Source organism: Oncorhynchus gorbuscha, linkage group LG11 (genome assembly GCF_021184085.1).
Source record: "Oncorhynchus gorbuscha isolate QuinsamMale2020 ecotype Even-year linkage group LG11, OgorEven_v1.0, whole genome shotgun sequence".
NCBI lineage: Eukaryota > Metazoa > Chordata > Actinopteri > Salmoniformes > Salmonidae > Oncorhynchus > Oncorhynchus gorbuscha.
The window spans coordinates 23,522,684-23,539,330 of record NC_060183.1 but is presented as its reverse complement, the minus strand read 5'-3'; the positions used below and the strand labels follow the sequence as shown (position 1 = coordinate 23,539,330).

The 16,647-nt window shown below is 45.1% G+C and overlaps 1 protein-coding gene across 1 annotated transcript in view; it reads right to left on the bottom strand.

The window, feature by feature from the left end:
• Positions 1-16,647, bottom strand: part of LOC124047631 (SH3 and multiple ankyrin repeat domains protein 1-like) — a 59,205-nt gene that overhangs the window by 6,645 nt on the left and 35,913 nt on the right. Inside the window, 8 exon segments of the mRNA XM_046367950.1 lie at positions 233-357; positions 566-648; positions 9,227-9,305; positions 9,692-9,805; positions 9,901-10,055; positions 11,877-12,019; positions 12,210-12,412; positions 13,389-13,455. Of these exon segments, the coding sequence (XP_046223906.1) occupies positions 233-357; positions 566-648; positions 9,227-9,305; positions 9,692-9,805; positions 9,901-10,055; positions 11,877-12,019; positions 12,210-12,412; positions 13,389-13,455 (969 nt within the window).

Here is a 16,647-nt window from a genome sequence, read left to right as displayed (position 1 = left end):
ACACACACACACACACACACACACACACACACACACACACGCGCGCGCACAGAGAGATAACACTGGCTGTCAACAACACTACACTGTCACACTGCACTCAACACGATACAAGTTCAAACTCTTAACAAATGAACAAATGTACAATTTGATGGTGATTACAAAAGTTGGACCCACGTTGATTACCAGGCCTGCATAAACTATCAGGGTGACAAGCTTTTTCAGGGATCCATACCTCAATAAGGAAGTCCCCCATCCTTAAACCAGCCCTCCAGGCCACACCCCCCTCATCCACAGACTCCAGGTACTGCAGCGCGGGGAATGCTGGGGTCGGAGTGAACTCCTCTATAGGAGTCTGGGCTGCGGAGAGAACGAGTCAAGAACAAGAGGATGTCAAGAACATGAGGATGAGGGAGATTTGAGAGAAGTAATAAAATAGTGTCAAAGTAGGGGGAGAAGGGAGGCCGAGAGATGCGATGGAAGAATTGGGTGAGAGAGGAAGTGCAAGGAGTGAAAGTGAAATAACAGAAGAGTAGAGGTATTTCGGAAGGGGGGGGCTCGCACTCACCTTTGGCTCCCCGAAGCACAAAGCCAAAGCCCTCATTGTCTTTCTTCTGCAGGAGCACTGTCTTCTCCTTAATGATGTAGTCACTGAGAGATAATAAGGGGGGGGGGGGTGAGAGAGTGCAAGCTACATGACTTCTTTAGCAGCAGAAAAGTCTAATTGTCATGCAAATAAAGTATTTCTGAATCTGGGAGACAGCTATACTGCATCGCATTATGAAATCACACTGCACCAAAAGATGGGAAGGGGGGGTTGAGGCATGTCATACCAAGACCACCACCGTACAACGACACCCGACAACCAGGGTAGAGTTGATGTCATGACGGGCAAGGATGGAGTGCACCGGAGAGACCTCCACATAATCCAGCATAATGCTGACTAGCACCAGGAAGAACATGGGAATGTACACGAAAACGGCTGCCGAGACTCTTCACTGTTAGTAATTAGAACTCATAAATGCACCTGTAATGCTGCACAAGCTTTCCTCAAGCGTTCACTGCACCAGCTATCTTGGCTGCCACTCATCGCCACGTTTTTTTTTCTTCTTCTTCTCAATTGACGATCGACATGGCCGTGTTGTTATGAGACGGTAGGAGTAGTGTTATGGAGTAGTGTTATGGAGTAGTGTTATGGAGTAGTGTTATGGAGCGGGAGCCAGAGTTGTCCATGCTGTTTCATGGATCCATTACCGTGTCTGGAACTCCTGTTCATTGTCAGATTTACAGATGCATTACAGCAGTTTTGCCTCATGTAGAGAGCTCCAACGTATACTGTAGCCTCACACTCCACAGTACCCATATAATGTACTGTACTATAACAACAGTGTCTCCAATTCATTTGAGGTCTCCATCCTAGACAGCCCGGCCGGGTCTCAACTCGCCGCCGGCCGACTGCTGACCGTGCAAACCCACCCAGGTGCCACATGACTGGGGACAGGGAGTCTTTGCTTTATTGGGAGTTGCTGAACTTGGTGTGAGCAGGCAGCGCCCGGAAGCCATTGCAAAGCTGTAGACTCAACTTTCAACTTCGCGTGCCAGAGGTCTACAGTTTGCGCCGTCCCTTTCCATCCGTCGCTTGTGCTCTGTCATACTGTCAACGTTAGTGTTTCGCCAACGCAAAAAAAAAAAAAAAAAAGACGCCTTCCATCCATCTGCTGTTCACGCCTCGTTCCCTTTCTCTCACCCTGACTCCTTCGCGCGTTCCCTCTCAAAGGATCAAATCGACATGCAGCAGTGTGTTCAAACGGCTGGTTGCAATCCACTACTGTCTGGGAACGGTATCGTTCTATCCCCGAGGCAATAGAGGTGTAGCTCTGATGCTGTGGATCTTTGAAATAGTCCACCATTTAACCCTCTCGCTCCTGTTCGCTCTGTCCCTGCTGTTCAGGAAAGGACCTTAAATGTGCATGAGTGTTTTTACATAACATGAATTCCCCATTGGCCAGTGCTCACAGTATGACACTCACATATTACAGTGGCCTAAAGTATTACAGTAGCCTACAGTATTACAGTGGGCTACATTATTCCAGTAGCCTACAGTATTACAGTAGCCTACAGTATTACAGGAGTCTACAGTATTACAGTAGCCTACATTATTACAGTAGCCTACATTATTACAGGAGTCTACAGTATTACAGGAGTCTACAGTATTACAGTATTCTACATTATTACAGGAGTCTGCAGTATTTCAGTAGCCTACATTATTACAGTAGCCTACAGTATTACAGGAGTCTACAGTATTACAGTAGGCTACATTATTACAGGAGTGTACATTATTACAGTAGCCTACATTATAAAAAGTAGCCTACAGTATTACAGTAGCCTACATTATTACAGGAGTCTACAGTATTACAGGAGTCTACAGTATTACAGGAGTCTACAGTATTATAGTAGCCTACATTATTACAGGAGTCTACAGTATTACAGTAGCCTACATTATTACAGGAGTCTACAGTATTACAGTAGCCTACATTATTACAGTAGCCTACAGTATTAGAGGAGTCTACAGTATTACAGTAGGCTACATTATTACAGGAGTCTACATTATTACAGTAGCCTACAGTATTAGAGGAGTCTACAGTATTACAGTAGGCTACATTATTACAGGAGTCTACATTATTACAGTAGCCTACAGTATTAGAGGAGTCTACAGTATCATAGTAGGCTACATTATTACAGGAGTCTACATTATTACAGTAGCCTAAAGTGTTATCATGTACCCTCCCTCCTGACTCATCCTCTGTAGCCTCCACAATTATACAGACGAAGCAGCATGTTAGTCATACACACTCATCTTCTACCTTTACCACAGGAGGTTGGTGGCTCCTTAATTGGGGAGGACGGGCTCATGGTAAACGGCTGGAGCGAAATGAGTGGAACTGTATCAAAAACAGCATACACATGGTTTTCAGGTGTTTCAAGCCATTCCATTCGCCCCCGTCCAGCCATTATTATGAGCCGTCCTCCCCTCAGCAGCCTCCACTGACATTTCCATACATACAATGAAACCATGAGACACAATGACACATACATGCAGCCAAAACCCAGGGACAGAGACACAGATGAACTAGTCCCAAGACGACCCTCAACCACACTGTGACTACGCTCACACCAGTTTACACAGTCAAATGAAGGAAACCACAAACAAACCACTGTGTCCTCTGTCCCTTTCTATACAAGACTTTCATCCTGTATGTCAGTGGTACGAAACACAGATGCACATTTATGAAACACAAAATGCATGTCACACACAATTCATGAGACATGGCAATATATACCGTAGCTATAAAAATCCACCTACCCAACAGGAATCAATGATACCATGAATGAGAGAAATAAATCATTTGAAACGGTGAGACAAAATGAACGAAACACACACCGGCTGACATTACTAGAAATGCATTTACAAAATGCTCTCAGATCACATTCAGAAATACACGAGAGGAGAGACAGAGATAAACACGCTGCAGTCGGAGCCTACGGTACATTCAATAGCCACTTCCATCACACACAAACGTTCGCACACACAGGAAAAAGATGATTCAACACACACACACACACACACGCACATATGTACACAGACACACATGCACAAATTCAATACATAGCCTTTCACATCCACGGCCTTTCTGTTGCATCTACCTCTCCCCTCTCTCCATTGTCCTCTCCTCACATCCATAGCCAGGCAATGAATGAGGAAACAGCCTCTACCTGTAAATGAACCACACGCTTCTGTTTCTGGGGCCCAGTGACGGCCACGAAGAAGAGAGGGAGAGAGAGCGAGACAGATCTCTCTCTCTGCATCCCCCCATTGCCACCCCCCCCCTCCTCTCCCTCCGCCTCCCGGTACTCCAGCGAGAGCACAGCCAGAGAGAGCCGCGAGAGTGGAGGAGAGGAGGAGAGAGGAGAGAGGAGAGAGAGAGAGAGCAACTGAGCACTGGCCTAGCATGTCTACACCCTGCCTGCTTGAACAGAGCGAAAGAGGGGGAGAGAGAGAGGGTGGGAAAGAGGGAGGGAGAGTGAAAGGGAGAGCGACAGAGATGGTTCTCCGCGACAGGGAGAGAGAGCGCAAGAGAGTGGAGGGAGTGAACGGTGGATTTGAGAGTGGTGAATTAATATGGAAGAGAGAGAAAAGAGGTAATTTTGCGGTTGGGGGAAGTGGGGGGTGGATATAATGTGAGGGGAGACGGGGTAACAGGAAGCAGGGATGGTGTGTTTATTTGAACGTCCACTGACTTGCTTCTGGCAGATTCACAAACAGCTGATTTCTCCGCTCCAGAGAGATTTCCTCATGGGCCAAAATACACACTACCCCATGAACAGAACAGCACTCACACCATTCACGTTCAAACCAAACCCACTCAAAAATCTCATTGACATTATCCCAAGCACAGAAAATGCAGTGGGTAGCAGCGGCCATACATATGCAGCTGGATCCGTCTCAAAACGCCACTCTATTACAATAGGCCACATAATAACTACCACTGTACAGCACACATCCTCCATGCACTCTCCGTCTCCCTCTTCACACAGACGTCATTCACCCGTCTGTCACTGGCCATTGTTCACATGGCCAAATACCAGTGAACCTTTATTAGGCTGATTGACTTTGTGACTGATAATGAGAGCTTCTTAGCGCACGGCTAATGTCAGCTACACACTGTCAACTCAAAACGCCGGGGGGGCATGGAGTCCCTCCTCACACTTGCCGATGGACCGAACGAACGCTCATCACCTCCAAATCCCCATGACTCATCATCGGGACGTTGTGCCGCACGCTCACACGCGTAGAAACACACAGACAAGCACACATACACACAGAGAACTGTTAGCCCTCATGATGCACCGCACAACTGCAGCTTCCTAGGGTTGGGCTGCAGATTGACGCTAGCGGATTAGACAGATGCAATAGAGGGTTGGCTGACAACGTCACGGAAATGATGCGCGCGCATCAATGTGGCCAGAAGGCGTGCGTTGTTACAATTGTGAACGGTCAAATTGCTAGCAACAAGCTGCCTTGTGGGGAATCGTAGTTGGTTCTTTTCAGCTCGTTGTATCTTGTTTTGAGGTGTTTTGACTGATGTCATGTCTATGCTAATACGGCAAACATTTGCTAGTTAACTAACTAATAACTGTAACAATGTATTTGAGAGACAACAAGTGCTCTTTGTGCAAATGTATTCAAGTTTTAAAGGACGTTTGGAGACTAAATTTAGTTTACATATTGTTAACAGTCTAAGCCAACCTCATTTGTTGCTAAACAACGAACCCGTCTATGGGGGAGAAGGGAAACCATTGTCCACATTTTGCCATTATTTTTAACATGAAAAATAGACAGGGGACTGGAAGGGCAAATTCGGTGGGGTGATGAGTCATGTGAGCGAGGACAACACAATTTGGGCTCCTCTTGGCAAAGATGATCAAGGAAGTGTCAAAGAAGGGCCAAGGAAGGGTCGAGGGAGAGCCAAGGAAGAGTTGAGGGAGAGCCAAGGAAGAGTTGAGGGAGAGCCAAGGAAGAGTCGAGGGAGAGCCAAGGAAGAGTTGAGGGAGAGCCAAGGAAGAGTTGAGGGAGAGCCAAGGAAGGGTCGAGGGAGAGCCAAGGAAGAGTTGAGGGAGAGCCAAGGAAGAGCCGAGGGAGAGCCAAGGAAGAGTCGAGGGAGAGCCAAGGAAGAGTTGAGGGAGAGCCAAGGAAGAGCCGAGGGAGAGCCAAGGAAGAGTCGAGGGAGAGCCAAGGAAGAGCCGAGGGAGAGTCAAGGAAGAGTTGAGGGAGAGCCAAGGAAGAGTTGAGGGAGAGCCAAGGAAGGGTCGAGGGAGAGCCAAGGAAGAGTCGAGAGAGATCCAAGGAAGAGTTAAGGGAGAGCCAAGGAAGAGCCGAGGGAGAGCCAAGGAAGAGTCGAGGGAGAGCCAAGGAGGTGCCGAGGGAGAGCCAAGGAAGAGCCGAGGGAGAGCCAAGGAAGAGTCGAGGGAGAGCCAAGGAAGAGTCGAGGGAGAGCCAAGGAAGAGTCGAGGGAGAGCCAAGGAAGAGTTGAGGGGGAGCCAAGGAAGAACCAAGGAAGAGTCGAGGGAGAGCCAAGGAAGAGTTGAGGGGGAGCCAAGGAAGAACCAAGGAAGAGTCGAGGGAGAGCCAAGGAAGAGTCGAGGGAGAGCCAAGGAAGAGTCGAGGGGGAGCCAAGGAAGAACCAAGGAAGAGTCGAGGGAGAGCCAAGGAAGAGTTGAGGGGGAGCCAAGGAAGAACCAAGGAAGAGTCGAGGGAGAGCCAAGGAAGAGTCGAGGGGGAGCCAAGGAAGAACCAAGGAAGAGTCGAGGGAGAGCCAAGGAAGAGTCGAGTAAGTGCCGAGGGAGAGTCGAGGGAGAGCCAAGGAAGAGCCAAGGAAGAGTCGAGGAAGTGCCGAGGGAGAGTCGAGGGAGAGCCAAGGAAGAGTCGAGGGGGAGCCAAGGAAGAGTCCAGGGAGAGCCAAGGAAGAGCCAAGGAAGAGTCGAGGAAGTGCCGAGGGAGAGTCGAGGGAGAGCCAAGGAAGAGTCGAGGGGGAGCCAAGGAAGGGTCGAGGGAGAGCCAAGGAAGAGCCAAGGAAGAGTCGAAGGAGAGCCAAGGCAGAGTAGAAGGAGAGTCAAGCGACTTTGTCTGCTAGATCAGTGTTTCTCAACCTCAGTCCTCTAGTACCCCCAGCAGCACACATTACGTTGTAGCCCTGGACAAACTCACCTGATTTAACTCGTTGAGGGCTTGATGATTGAATCAGGTGTGCTTCTCTGAGGCTACAACAAAAATGTGTGCTGTTAGGGGTACTCGAGGGCTGGAGTTGGGAAACACTGTGCTAGATGTACATATTACTGCACTGTTGGAGCTAGGCACACAAGCATTTCGCTACACCGCAATAACATCTGCTAAATATGTGTATGTGACCAATAAAATTTGATTTGAAGAAATGGAATTGACCCCGACGTGTCTAGTTCAGTGGCTTTAGCACTAGCCTGGTCTAAATACAGCTGACGCACACACACACACACACACACACACACACACACACACACACACACACACACACACACACACACACACACACACACACACACACACACACACACACACACACACACACACACACACACACACACACACACACACACAGACAGACACATCCTCGTCCAATTCTCAACCCAGAAACACACACCCCAGAAACACAAACAAATTAGCTGTCAACAGACACAAGACACACATAAAACCGCAGGTTGGCATTTATTGAAATGACTCATGTACTGGAGGTAGCTCTGCAGAGTGGTCACTAGCCGGCACATCCACAAAGTCTTAAACCTAACCTTAACCACACTACTAACCCTAATGCCTAAACCTTAAATTAAGACCAAAAAGCACATTTTTGTTTTTATGAATTTTTACGAAATAGACCATTTTGACTTTGCAGCTGGCCCATCTAGCGGAAACCGCTTAGGGCAAGACAGCACTAAAACATTAGCATGGGTTTACTAAGTAAATCATGTCTAATTTTACTGTATGATTTCTACTGAGAATTAAATGGGCTACAGAGCACGATTAGTGCTGGGCATTCAATGTTAGCATAGTTAGCTAGTGATTCCCCCTAGCCCCTAGGCTTCTGTTTCTTCAATACGTCTCTACTCCTGCCTTCAGAAAGTATTCACACCCATTAACTTTCTCCAAATTCTGATGAGTTGCAGTCTGAATTTAAAGGTGCAATATGCAGAAATAGCTCCGCCATTTCCTGGTTTCTAAAATTCTAATAGTTCGCCTAATTTCAGATTATGTGACAAAACAAGCAGCCATTGTGTAGAGATTCATAGCGCCATCTTAACCACTGACCTACACACAATACCCAATAATGTCGATGTGGAATTATGTTTTTAGAAATGTGTTGTAAAAAATATAAAGCTGAAATGTCTTGAGTCAATAAGTATTCAACTCCTTTGTTATGGCAAACCTAAATAAATTCAGGAGTAACAATTTGTTTAACAAGTCACATAATAAGTTGCATAGACTCACTAAGTTTAACATGATTTTTGAGTGACTACATCATCTCTTTACCCAACATATACAATTACATGTATCTGTAAGGTTCCTCAGTCGAGCATTACATTTCAAACAGATTCAACCAGGGAGGTTTTCCAATGCCTCGCAAATAATGGATTGTGTATCAATACACCCAGTCACTTCAAAGATACAGGCATCAGGGATTTGACCATGAGGCCAACTGTGACTTTAAAACAGTTACAAGAGTTTGATGCCTGTGATAGGAGAAAATACTGACCTAAATGAGTGAAAAGATGTACGCCTGTACAGAATAAAACGATTCCAAAACATGAATCCTGTTTGCAATAAGGCACTAAAGTAAAACTGCAAAAAATGTGGCAAAGAAATTAACTTTATGTCCTGAATATAAAGCGTTGTGTTTGGGGCAAATCCAACACATCACTGAGTACCACTCTTCATATTTACAAGCATGGTGGTGGCCGCATCATGTTATGTGTATGCTTGTCATCGGCAAGGACTATGGAGTTTTTTGGAGTTAAAAATAAATGGAATAGAGCTAAGTGCAGGCAAAATCCTAGAGGAAAACCTGGTTCATTATGCTTACATTCAGACACTGGGAGACAAATGTACCTTTCGGCCACATATACACTGGAGTTGCTTACCAAGACAACATTGAATGTTCCTGAGTGGCCTAGTTATACCTTTGACTTAAATCGGCTTGATAATCTATGGCAAGACTTGAAAATGGCTGTGTAGAAATGATCAACAACCAACTTGATAGAGCTTGAAGAATTTTACAGATGTAATCGCTGCCAAAGGTGATTCTAACATGTATCGACTCAAGGGTGTGAATAATTATGTTAAGGAGATATTTCTGTATTTAATTTCAATTTCAATAAATTAGCAAAAATGTTGAAAAACATGTTTTCACTTTGTCATAATGTATGTCATATGTAGATGGATGAGATATATAATTGTTTTTATCCATTTTGAATTTAGGCTGCAACACAACAAAATGTGGAGTAAGTTAAGGGGTATGAATACTTTCTGAAGGAACTGTAACTTGGTGACCATGTTTCCCAGGGGTCAAAATGAGGTCATTCATCCCTACATCTAGTCTTTGAGGAGCAACACATGACACGCTTTTATCAATTCCAGTCTTACCTGGGGCCATCCACACCATCATATGCTCCCACGGTGACATTACGAAACAGCTTCCTCTTGGCTTTCTCACTGCGCGTCTCTGGAACACAAAGAGTTCATGTGTCACAATTCTATTGATGTGTCTTTGTGTTCCCCTATTGGTTTATTCCGTGTGTCTTTGTATACTTTTTGTATTCCAGTACATCTCTGAAACACACTATGATCAAGTTGTTTGTGGTGGTGTCATTACTGTTACTGGGTGGGTGTGATACATGGCCTACTGCTTGTAACATTGTGAGGATGTCCTGCAGTCAATGAGAACGCTGGGAACTGAATGACGGTAAAAGGAGTCATTCAGTAAATGCGGCGTCTGTAGATGGATTTTGGTTGTTGTTTGTCTGAGCTGATGAAATGCGAGTGGAGATAGTGACTTTGTCTGAACACATATATTATTTGGTTTCTGTGAGGTTGGTAATGTTGTCTCACCTGATCGATTGTCCTTAATGGGAGGACCCACCTCCTCCACATAGTCTGAGGGGAACCAGCCTGTACGACCCTTCACTGTGCCCTCCCAAAACCCCCCCTCTCCCACACTCAACACTGAGGGGAGAGGGAGAAAAGAGAAGGGTGAATCAAAACTTTTACAATCAACACAATGCATTCCAAAAAAACCCACTCCTCTGAATCTCACTTACCTTTGACTTTGTCTCCTTTGCTGATGCTAAGCTCTTTGTCTCCGTGGGCAGTGTAGGCCCTCGTGGCCACGTACACTCGCCCTGGAACCGCACTGTACATACGCCTCATCTGACCCCCAGCTGACCCTGCACCACCACCCGTTGTTGAGGTCGCACTGCAAGAGGAAAGACAGAGCGGGACAGAGGAAAAATTTGTGTTAGTGTGTAGCGGAACAACACCCGGTGACACCAATAGCTGAGAGGGAATTTAAATGACTTAGGAGTCATGCCAGTGGTTTACACTATTAGAATAAAACATTTTGAAGCTTCAAAGTTGGTAAGACAACCGAGGATGTAAAAACACAATATTTTGCATTTTCACATTATTTTATAAATTGAGTTACATAAAGTTGAAGTCGGAAGTTTATATACACCTTAGCCAAATGCATTTAAACTCAGTTTTTCACAATTCCTGACATTTAATCCTAGTAAAGATTGCCTGTCTTAGGTCAGTTATTTTATCACCACTTTATTTTAAGAATAATAGTAGAGAGTGATTTATTTCAGCTTTTATTTCTTTCATCACATTCCCAGTGGGTCAGAAGTTTACATACACTCAATTAGTATTTGGTAGCATTGCCTTTCAATTGTTTAACTTGGGTCAAACGTTTCGGGTAGCCTTCCACAAGCTTCCCACAATAAGTTGGGTGAATTTGGTCCATTCCTCCTGACAGAGCTGATGTAACTGAGTCAGGTTTGTAGGCCTACTTGCTCACAAATGTTTTTTTCAGTTCTGCCCACAAATGTTCTATAGGATTGAGGTCAGGGCTTTGTGATGGCCACTCCAATACTTTGACCTTGTTGTCCTTAAGCCATTTTGCCACAACTTTGGAAGTATGCTTGGGGTCATTGTCCATTTGGAAAACCCATTTGTGACCAATCTTTAACTTCCTGACTGATGTCTTGAGATGTTGCTTCAATATATTCACATAATTTTCATTCATCATAATGCCATGTATTTTGTGAAGTGCACCAGTCCCTCCTGCAGCAAAGCACCTCCACAACATGATGCTGCCACCCATGTGCTTAACAGTTGGGATGGTGTTCTTCGGCTTGCAAGCCTCCCCCTTTTGCCTCCAAACATAACGATGGTCATTATGGCCAAACAGTTCTATTTTTGTTTCATCAGACCAGAGGACATTTCTCCAAAAAGTATGATCTTTGTCCCCATGTGCAGTTGCAAACCGTAGTCTGGCTCTTTTTATGGCGGTTTTGGAGCAGTGGCTTCTTCCTTGCTGACCGGCCTTTCAGGTTATGTCGATATAGGACTAATCTTACATGGATATAGATACTCTTGTATCTGTTTCCTCCAGAATCTTCACAAGGTCCTTTGCTGTTGTTCTGGGATTGATTTGCACTTTTCGCACCAAAGTACATTAATCTCTAGGAGACAGAACGCGTCTCCTTCCTGAGCGGTATGATGGCTGCGTGGTCCCATGGTGTTTATACATGCGTACTATTTGAACAGATTAACGTGGTACCTTCAGGCATTTGGAAATTGTTCCCAAGGATGTTTTTTTTCTGAGGTCTTGGCTGATTTATTTTGATTTTCCCATGATGTCAAGCAAAGAGGCACTGAGTTTGAAGGTAGTCCTTGAAATACATCCACAGGTAAACCTCCCAATTGAGACAAATGATGTCAATTAACCTATCAGAAGCTTCTAAAGTCATGACATAATTATCTGGAATTTTCCAAGCTGTTTAAAGCAGAGTCAACTTATTGTATGTAAACGTATGACCCACTGGAATTGTGATACAGTGAATTATAAGTGAAATAATCTGTCTGTAAACAATTGTTGGAAAATTACTTGTGCCATGCACAAAGTAGATGCCCTAACCGACTTGCCAAAACTATAGTTTGTCAACAAGAAATTTGTGGAGCGGTTGAAAAATGACTTCAACTGTATGTACGGTCACTCCCTCCACTATGTCCTCACCCTTGTCTGCCGCGCTGTGGTTTGCTGTGATGCCTCTCCTCTGTGTCACTCTGTCCTCCTCCTCCTCCTCTTCCTCGTGATGGGGAGCGGGTACGAGCCCTGGGACTGCTGGAGCTCCTCACACCTACAGAGGCCCTGCGACCCTAGAGAGAGAGGGGAACAAACAATTACACAAACACACACATTGATTATATAAATACATAGGCTAAATGATGTAATTGTGTTGACACTTACACAAACCCAAACTCACAAATCGTTAACTAAAAGTAACTTCAAGCATAGCTCCCCAATAAACAATTCCCCACTGTGTCTCCATACTGTGCACCTCAGTACCTGTCCAGGGATGGGATTGGATCTAGCAGACTTGTTGGGCAGGGCCATGGTATCAGGCAGGGCCATGGTATCAGGCAGGGTCATGCTGTTATCACTGTTAGCACGCAGAAGGGGGTGGGGGTGAGGGTGAGCCATGAGGAGAGGGATTGCGCGTGCACTCTCTCCTCTTTTGGGAGCATACTTTGGGAATTCCAGAAAGGGCACTGAGAAAAGAGAGTGACAGGTAGGTGGGAGAGCAGTGAGGTTAGTGCAAGAGGGGGAGAGAAAGAGGGAGGGCATATTGTGAGAGTGTGAACGATTACCGACCAGACTCAAGTGATTCGGATGAAAAGACAATACATAAGCAACACGGATGGACTTGAACACCACACACACAACCCTGAAACTGGGCAAGTAATCATCAAAAGGATCACTTGAGGTAAAAGGGATACTTCGGGATTTTGGCAATGAAGCCCTTTATGTACTTCCCCAGAGTCAGGTGAACTCCTGGATACCGTTTGTATGTCTCTGCATCCAGTATGAAGGAAGTTAGAGGTAGTTTTGCGGGCCAATGTTAACTAGCACAATAACTGGAAGTCTATAGTCTATGGTAACAGCTAGCTGTTGGGACGGCAGGTAGCCTAGTGGTTAGAGCGTTGGGTCAGCTGACAAGTTAGAAATGACATTCTGACGTTCTGCCTCTGAACAAGGCAGTTAACCCACTGTTCCCTGGTAGGCCATTATTGTAAATAAACATTTGTTCTTAACTGACTTGCCTAGTTTAAAAAAAAAAATGTTACCATAGACTCCCAGTCATTCAGCTAATGCCAGTTAGCAACTTCCTTTGAAACAGCACATAAATGGTATCCACAAGTTTAGGCCACCTCTGAACCAACACAGTGCTTTCAGAAACAAAATCGTTTGCAAAATGTCTCGGGATTAACCTCTATTCAGATTCAATGCACCTCGAACAAATACTATCTACCAGTGTGATAAAACAACTTAATAAGATGACAAAAGACAACATATATTGTGAGTCAAAGGTTGATTGAGGAAGCAGGACATTCATACCAAATGATGCACTGAAAGGTGTTTTATAGCAGACAGAAGAAAATAAATATAGTAGACACTCATTCATCAAAACACACTATCAATCACTCCCGAATCTGAAAATAACCCAAGTGGAGGACCAAAACTTACCTACATCTGCATCTCTGTGGTTTTTGATGATTTCCCCGATTTCAAAATGGCCTGACATTACTGCTACCTTCAAAACACAAACACATGTGGACACACAATTACATGCAACTGTGCAACACAATACATGCTCCATGTACAGGAACAATTCTACAAAAACACAGAATTTGATAAATGCTTTGCAAATAATACATTTAAAACAAGTAACTGATTATTAACTCAATGGTTTATTTACCTATTTATTAATTTTTTAATTTCACCTTTATTTAACCAGGTATGCCAGTTGAGAACAAGTTCTCATTTACAACTGCGACCTGGCCAAGATAAAGCAAAGCAGTGCGACACAAACAACAACACAGAGTTACACATGGAATAAACAAACATACAGTCAATAATACAATAGAAAAAGTCTATATACAGTATGTGCACATGGCGCAAGGAGGTAAGGCAATAAATAGGCCATAGTAGCGAAGTAATTACAATTGAGAAAATTAACACTGGAGTGATAGATGTGCTGATGATGATGTGCAAGTAGAAATACTTGTGTTGAAAAGAGCAAAAACGTTTTTTTTAAACAATATGGGGATGAGGTAGATAGTTAGATGGGCTATTTACAGATGGGCTGCGTACAGCTGCAGCGATCTGTAAGCTGCTCAGATAGCTAATGCTTAAAGTCAGTGAGGGAGATATGTCTCCAACTTCAGCGATTTTTGCAATTCTTTCCAGTCATTGGCAGCAGAGAACTGGAAGGAAAGGCGACCAAAGCAGGTGTTGGCTTGGGGATGACCAGTGAGATATACCTGCTGGAGCGTGTGCTACGGGTGGGTGTTGTTATGGTGACCAGTGAGCTGAGATAAGGCGGAGCTTTACCTAGCAAAGACTTATAGATGACCTGGAGCCAGTGGGTCTGGCAACGAATATGTAGCGAGGGCCAGCCGACGAGAGCATACAGTTCACAGTGGTGGGTGGTATTTTGGGCTTTGGTGACAAAACAGATGGCACTGTGATAGACTGCATTCAGTTTGCTGAGTAGAGTGTTGGAGGCTATTTTGTAAATGACATCGCCGAAGTCGAGGATCGGTAGAAGTGTCAGTTTTACGAGGGTATGTTTGGCAGCGTGATTGAAGGAGGCTTTTTTTGCGAAATAGGAAGCCGATTCTAGATTTAATTTTGCATTGGAGATGTTTAATATGAGTCTGGAAGGAGAGTTTACAGTCTAGCCAGACACCTAGGTATTTGTAGTTGTCCACATATTCTAAGTCAGAACCATCCAGAGTAGTGATGCTTGGCGGGCGGGCAGGTGCGGGCAGCGATCAGTTAGTTTTACTAGCGTTTAAGAGCAGTTGGAGGCCATGGAAGGAGTGTTGTATGGCATTGTAGCTCGTTTGGAGGTTTGTTAAAACAGTGTCCAAAGAAGGGCCAGATGTTTACAGAATGGTGTCGCCTGCGTAGAGGTGGATCAAGGAATCCCCTGCAGCAAGAGCAACATTGTTGATATATACAGAGAAAAGAGTAAGCCCGAGAATTGAACCCTGTGGTACCCCCATAGAGACTGCCAGAGGTCCGGACAACAGGCCCTCCGATTTGACACATTGAACTCTATCTGAGAAGTAGTTAGTGAACAAGGCGAGGCAGTCATTTGAGAAACCAAGACTGTTGAGTCTGCTGATAAGAATACGATGTAAGAATACAATGATTCACAGGGTCGAATGCCTTGGCAAGGTCGATGAAGACGGCGGCACAGTACTGTCTTTTAGCGATGGCAGTTATGATATCGTTTAGTACCTTGATTGTGGCTGAGGTGCACCCGTGAACAGCTCTGAAACCGGATTGCACAGCGGAGAAGGTACGGTGGGATTCGAAATGGTCAGTGATCTGTTTGTTAACTTGGCTTTCGAAGACTTTAGAAAGGCAGGGCAGGATGGATATAGGTCTGTAACAGTTTGGGTCTAGAGTGTAGGGAGATAACTGCGGTAGCTTTCCAATCTTTAGGAATCTCAGACGATAAGAAAGAGAGGTTGAACAGACTGGTAATAGGGGTTGCAACAATGGCGGCGGATAATTTTAGAAAGAGATGGTCCAGGTTGTCTAGCCCAGCTGATTTGTATGGGTCCAGGTTTTGCAGCTCTTTTAGAACATCTGCTATCTGGATTGGGGTGAAGGAGAAGCTGGGGAAGCTTGGGCAACTAGCTGCGGCGGGTGCAGAGCGGTTGGCCGGGGTCGGGGTAGCCAGCAGGAAAGCATGGCCAGCCGTAGAGAAATGCTTATTGAAATTCTCAATTATCGTGGATTTATTGGTGGTGACATTGTTTCCTAGCCTCAGTGCAGTGGGCAGCTGGGAGGAGATGCTCTTATTCTCCATGGACTTTACCGTGTCCCAAAACTTTTTGGAGTTAGAGCTACAGGATGCAAATTTCTGTTCTGTCCTGACTTTCCTTGAAAGTTGCATATCACGGGGACTATTCGATGCTAGTGCAAGCCGCCACAGGATTTCTTTGTGCTGGTCGAGGGCAGTCAGGTGTGGAGAGAACCAAGGGCTATATATCTGTTCTTAGTTCTACATTTTTTGAAAGGGGCATGCTTATTCAAGATGGTGAGGAAATTACTTTTAATGGATGACCAGGCATCCTCTACTGATGGGATGAGGTCAATATCCTTCCAGGATACCCGGGCCAGGTCGATAAGAAAGGTTTGCTCGTCGCAGACGTGTTTTAGGGAGCGTTTGACAGTGATGAGGGGTGGTTGTTTGACCGCGGACCCATAGCGGATGCAGGCAATGAGGCAGTGATTGCTGAGATCCTGATTGAAAGAGCAGAGGTGTATTTGGAGGGCAAGTTGTTCAGGATAATATCTATCAGGGTGCCCATGTTCACAGATTTAGGGTTGTACCTGGTGGGTTCCTTGATAATTTGTGTGAGATTGAGGGCATCTAGCTTAGACTGTAGGACTGCCGGGGTGTTAAGCATATCCCAGTTTAGGTTACCTAACAGAACAAACTTTAAAGATAGATGGGGGGCAATCAATTCACATATGGTGTCCAGGGCACAGCTGTGAGCTGAGGGGGGTCTATAACAGGTGGCAACAGTGAGAGACTTAATTCTGGAGAGATTCATTTTTAAAATTAGAAGCTCGAAATGTTTGGGCATAGATCTGGATGGTATGACAGAACTTTGCAGGCTATCTCTGCAGTAGATTGCAACTCCTCCCCCTTTGGCAGTTCTATCTTGATGGTGTAATTGTTGTAGTTGGGGATGGAAATCTC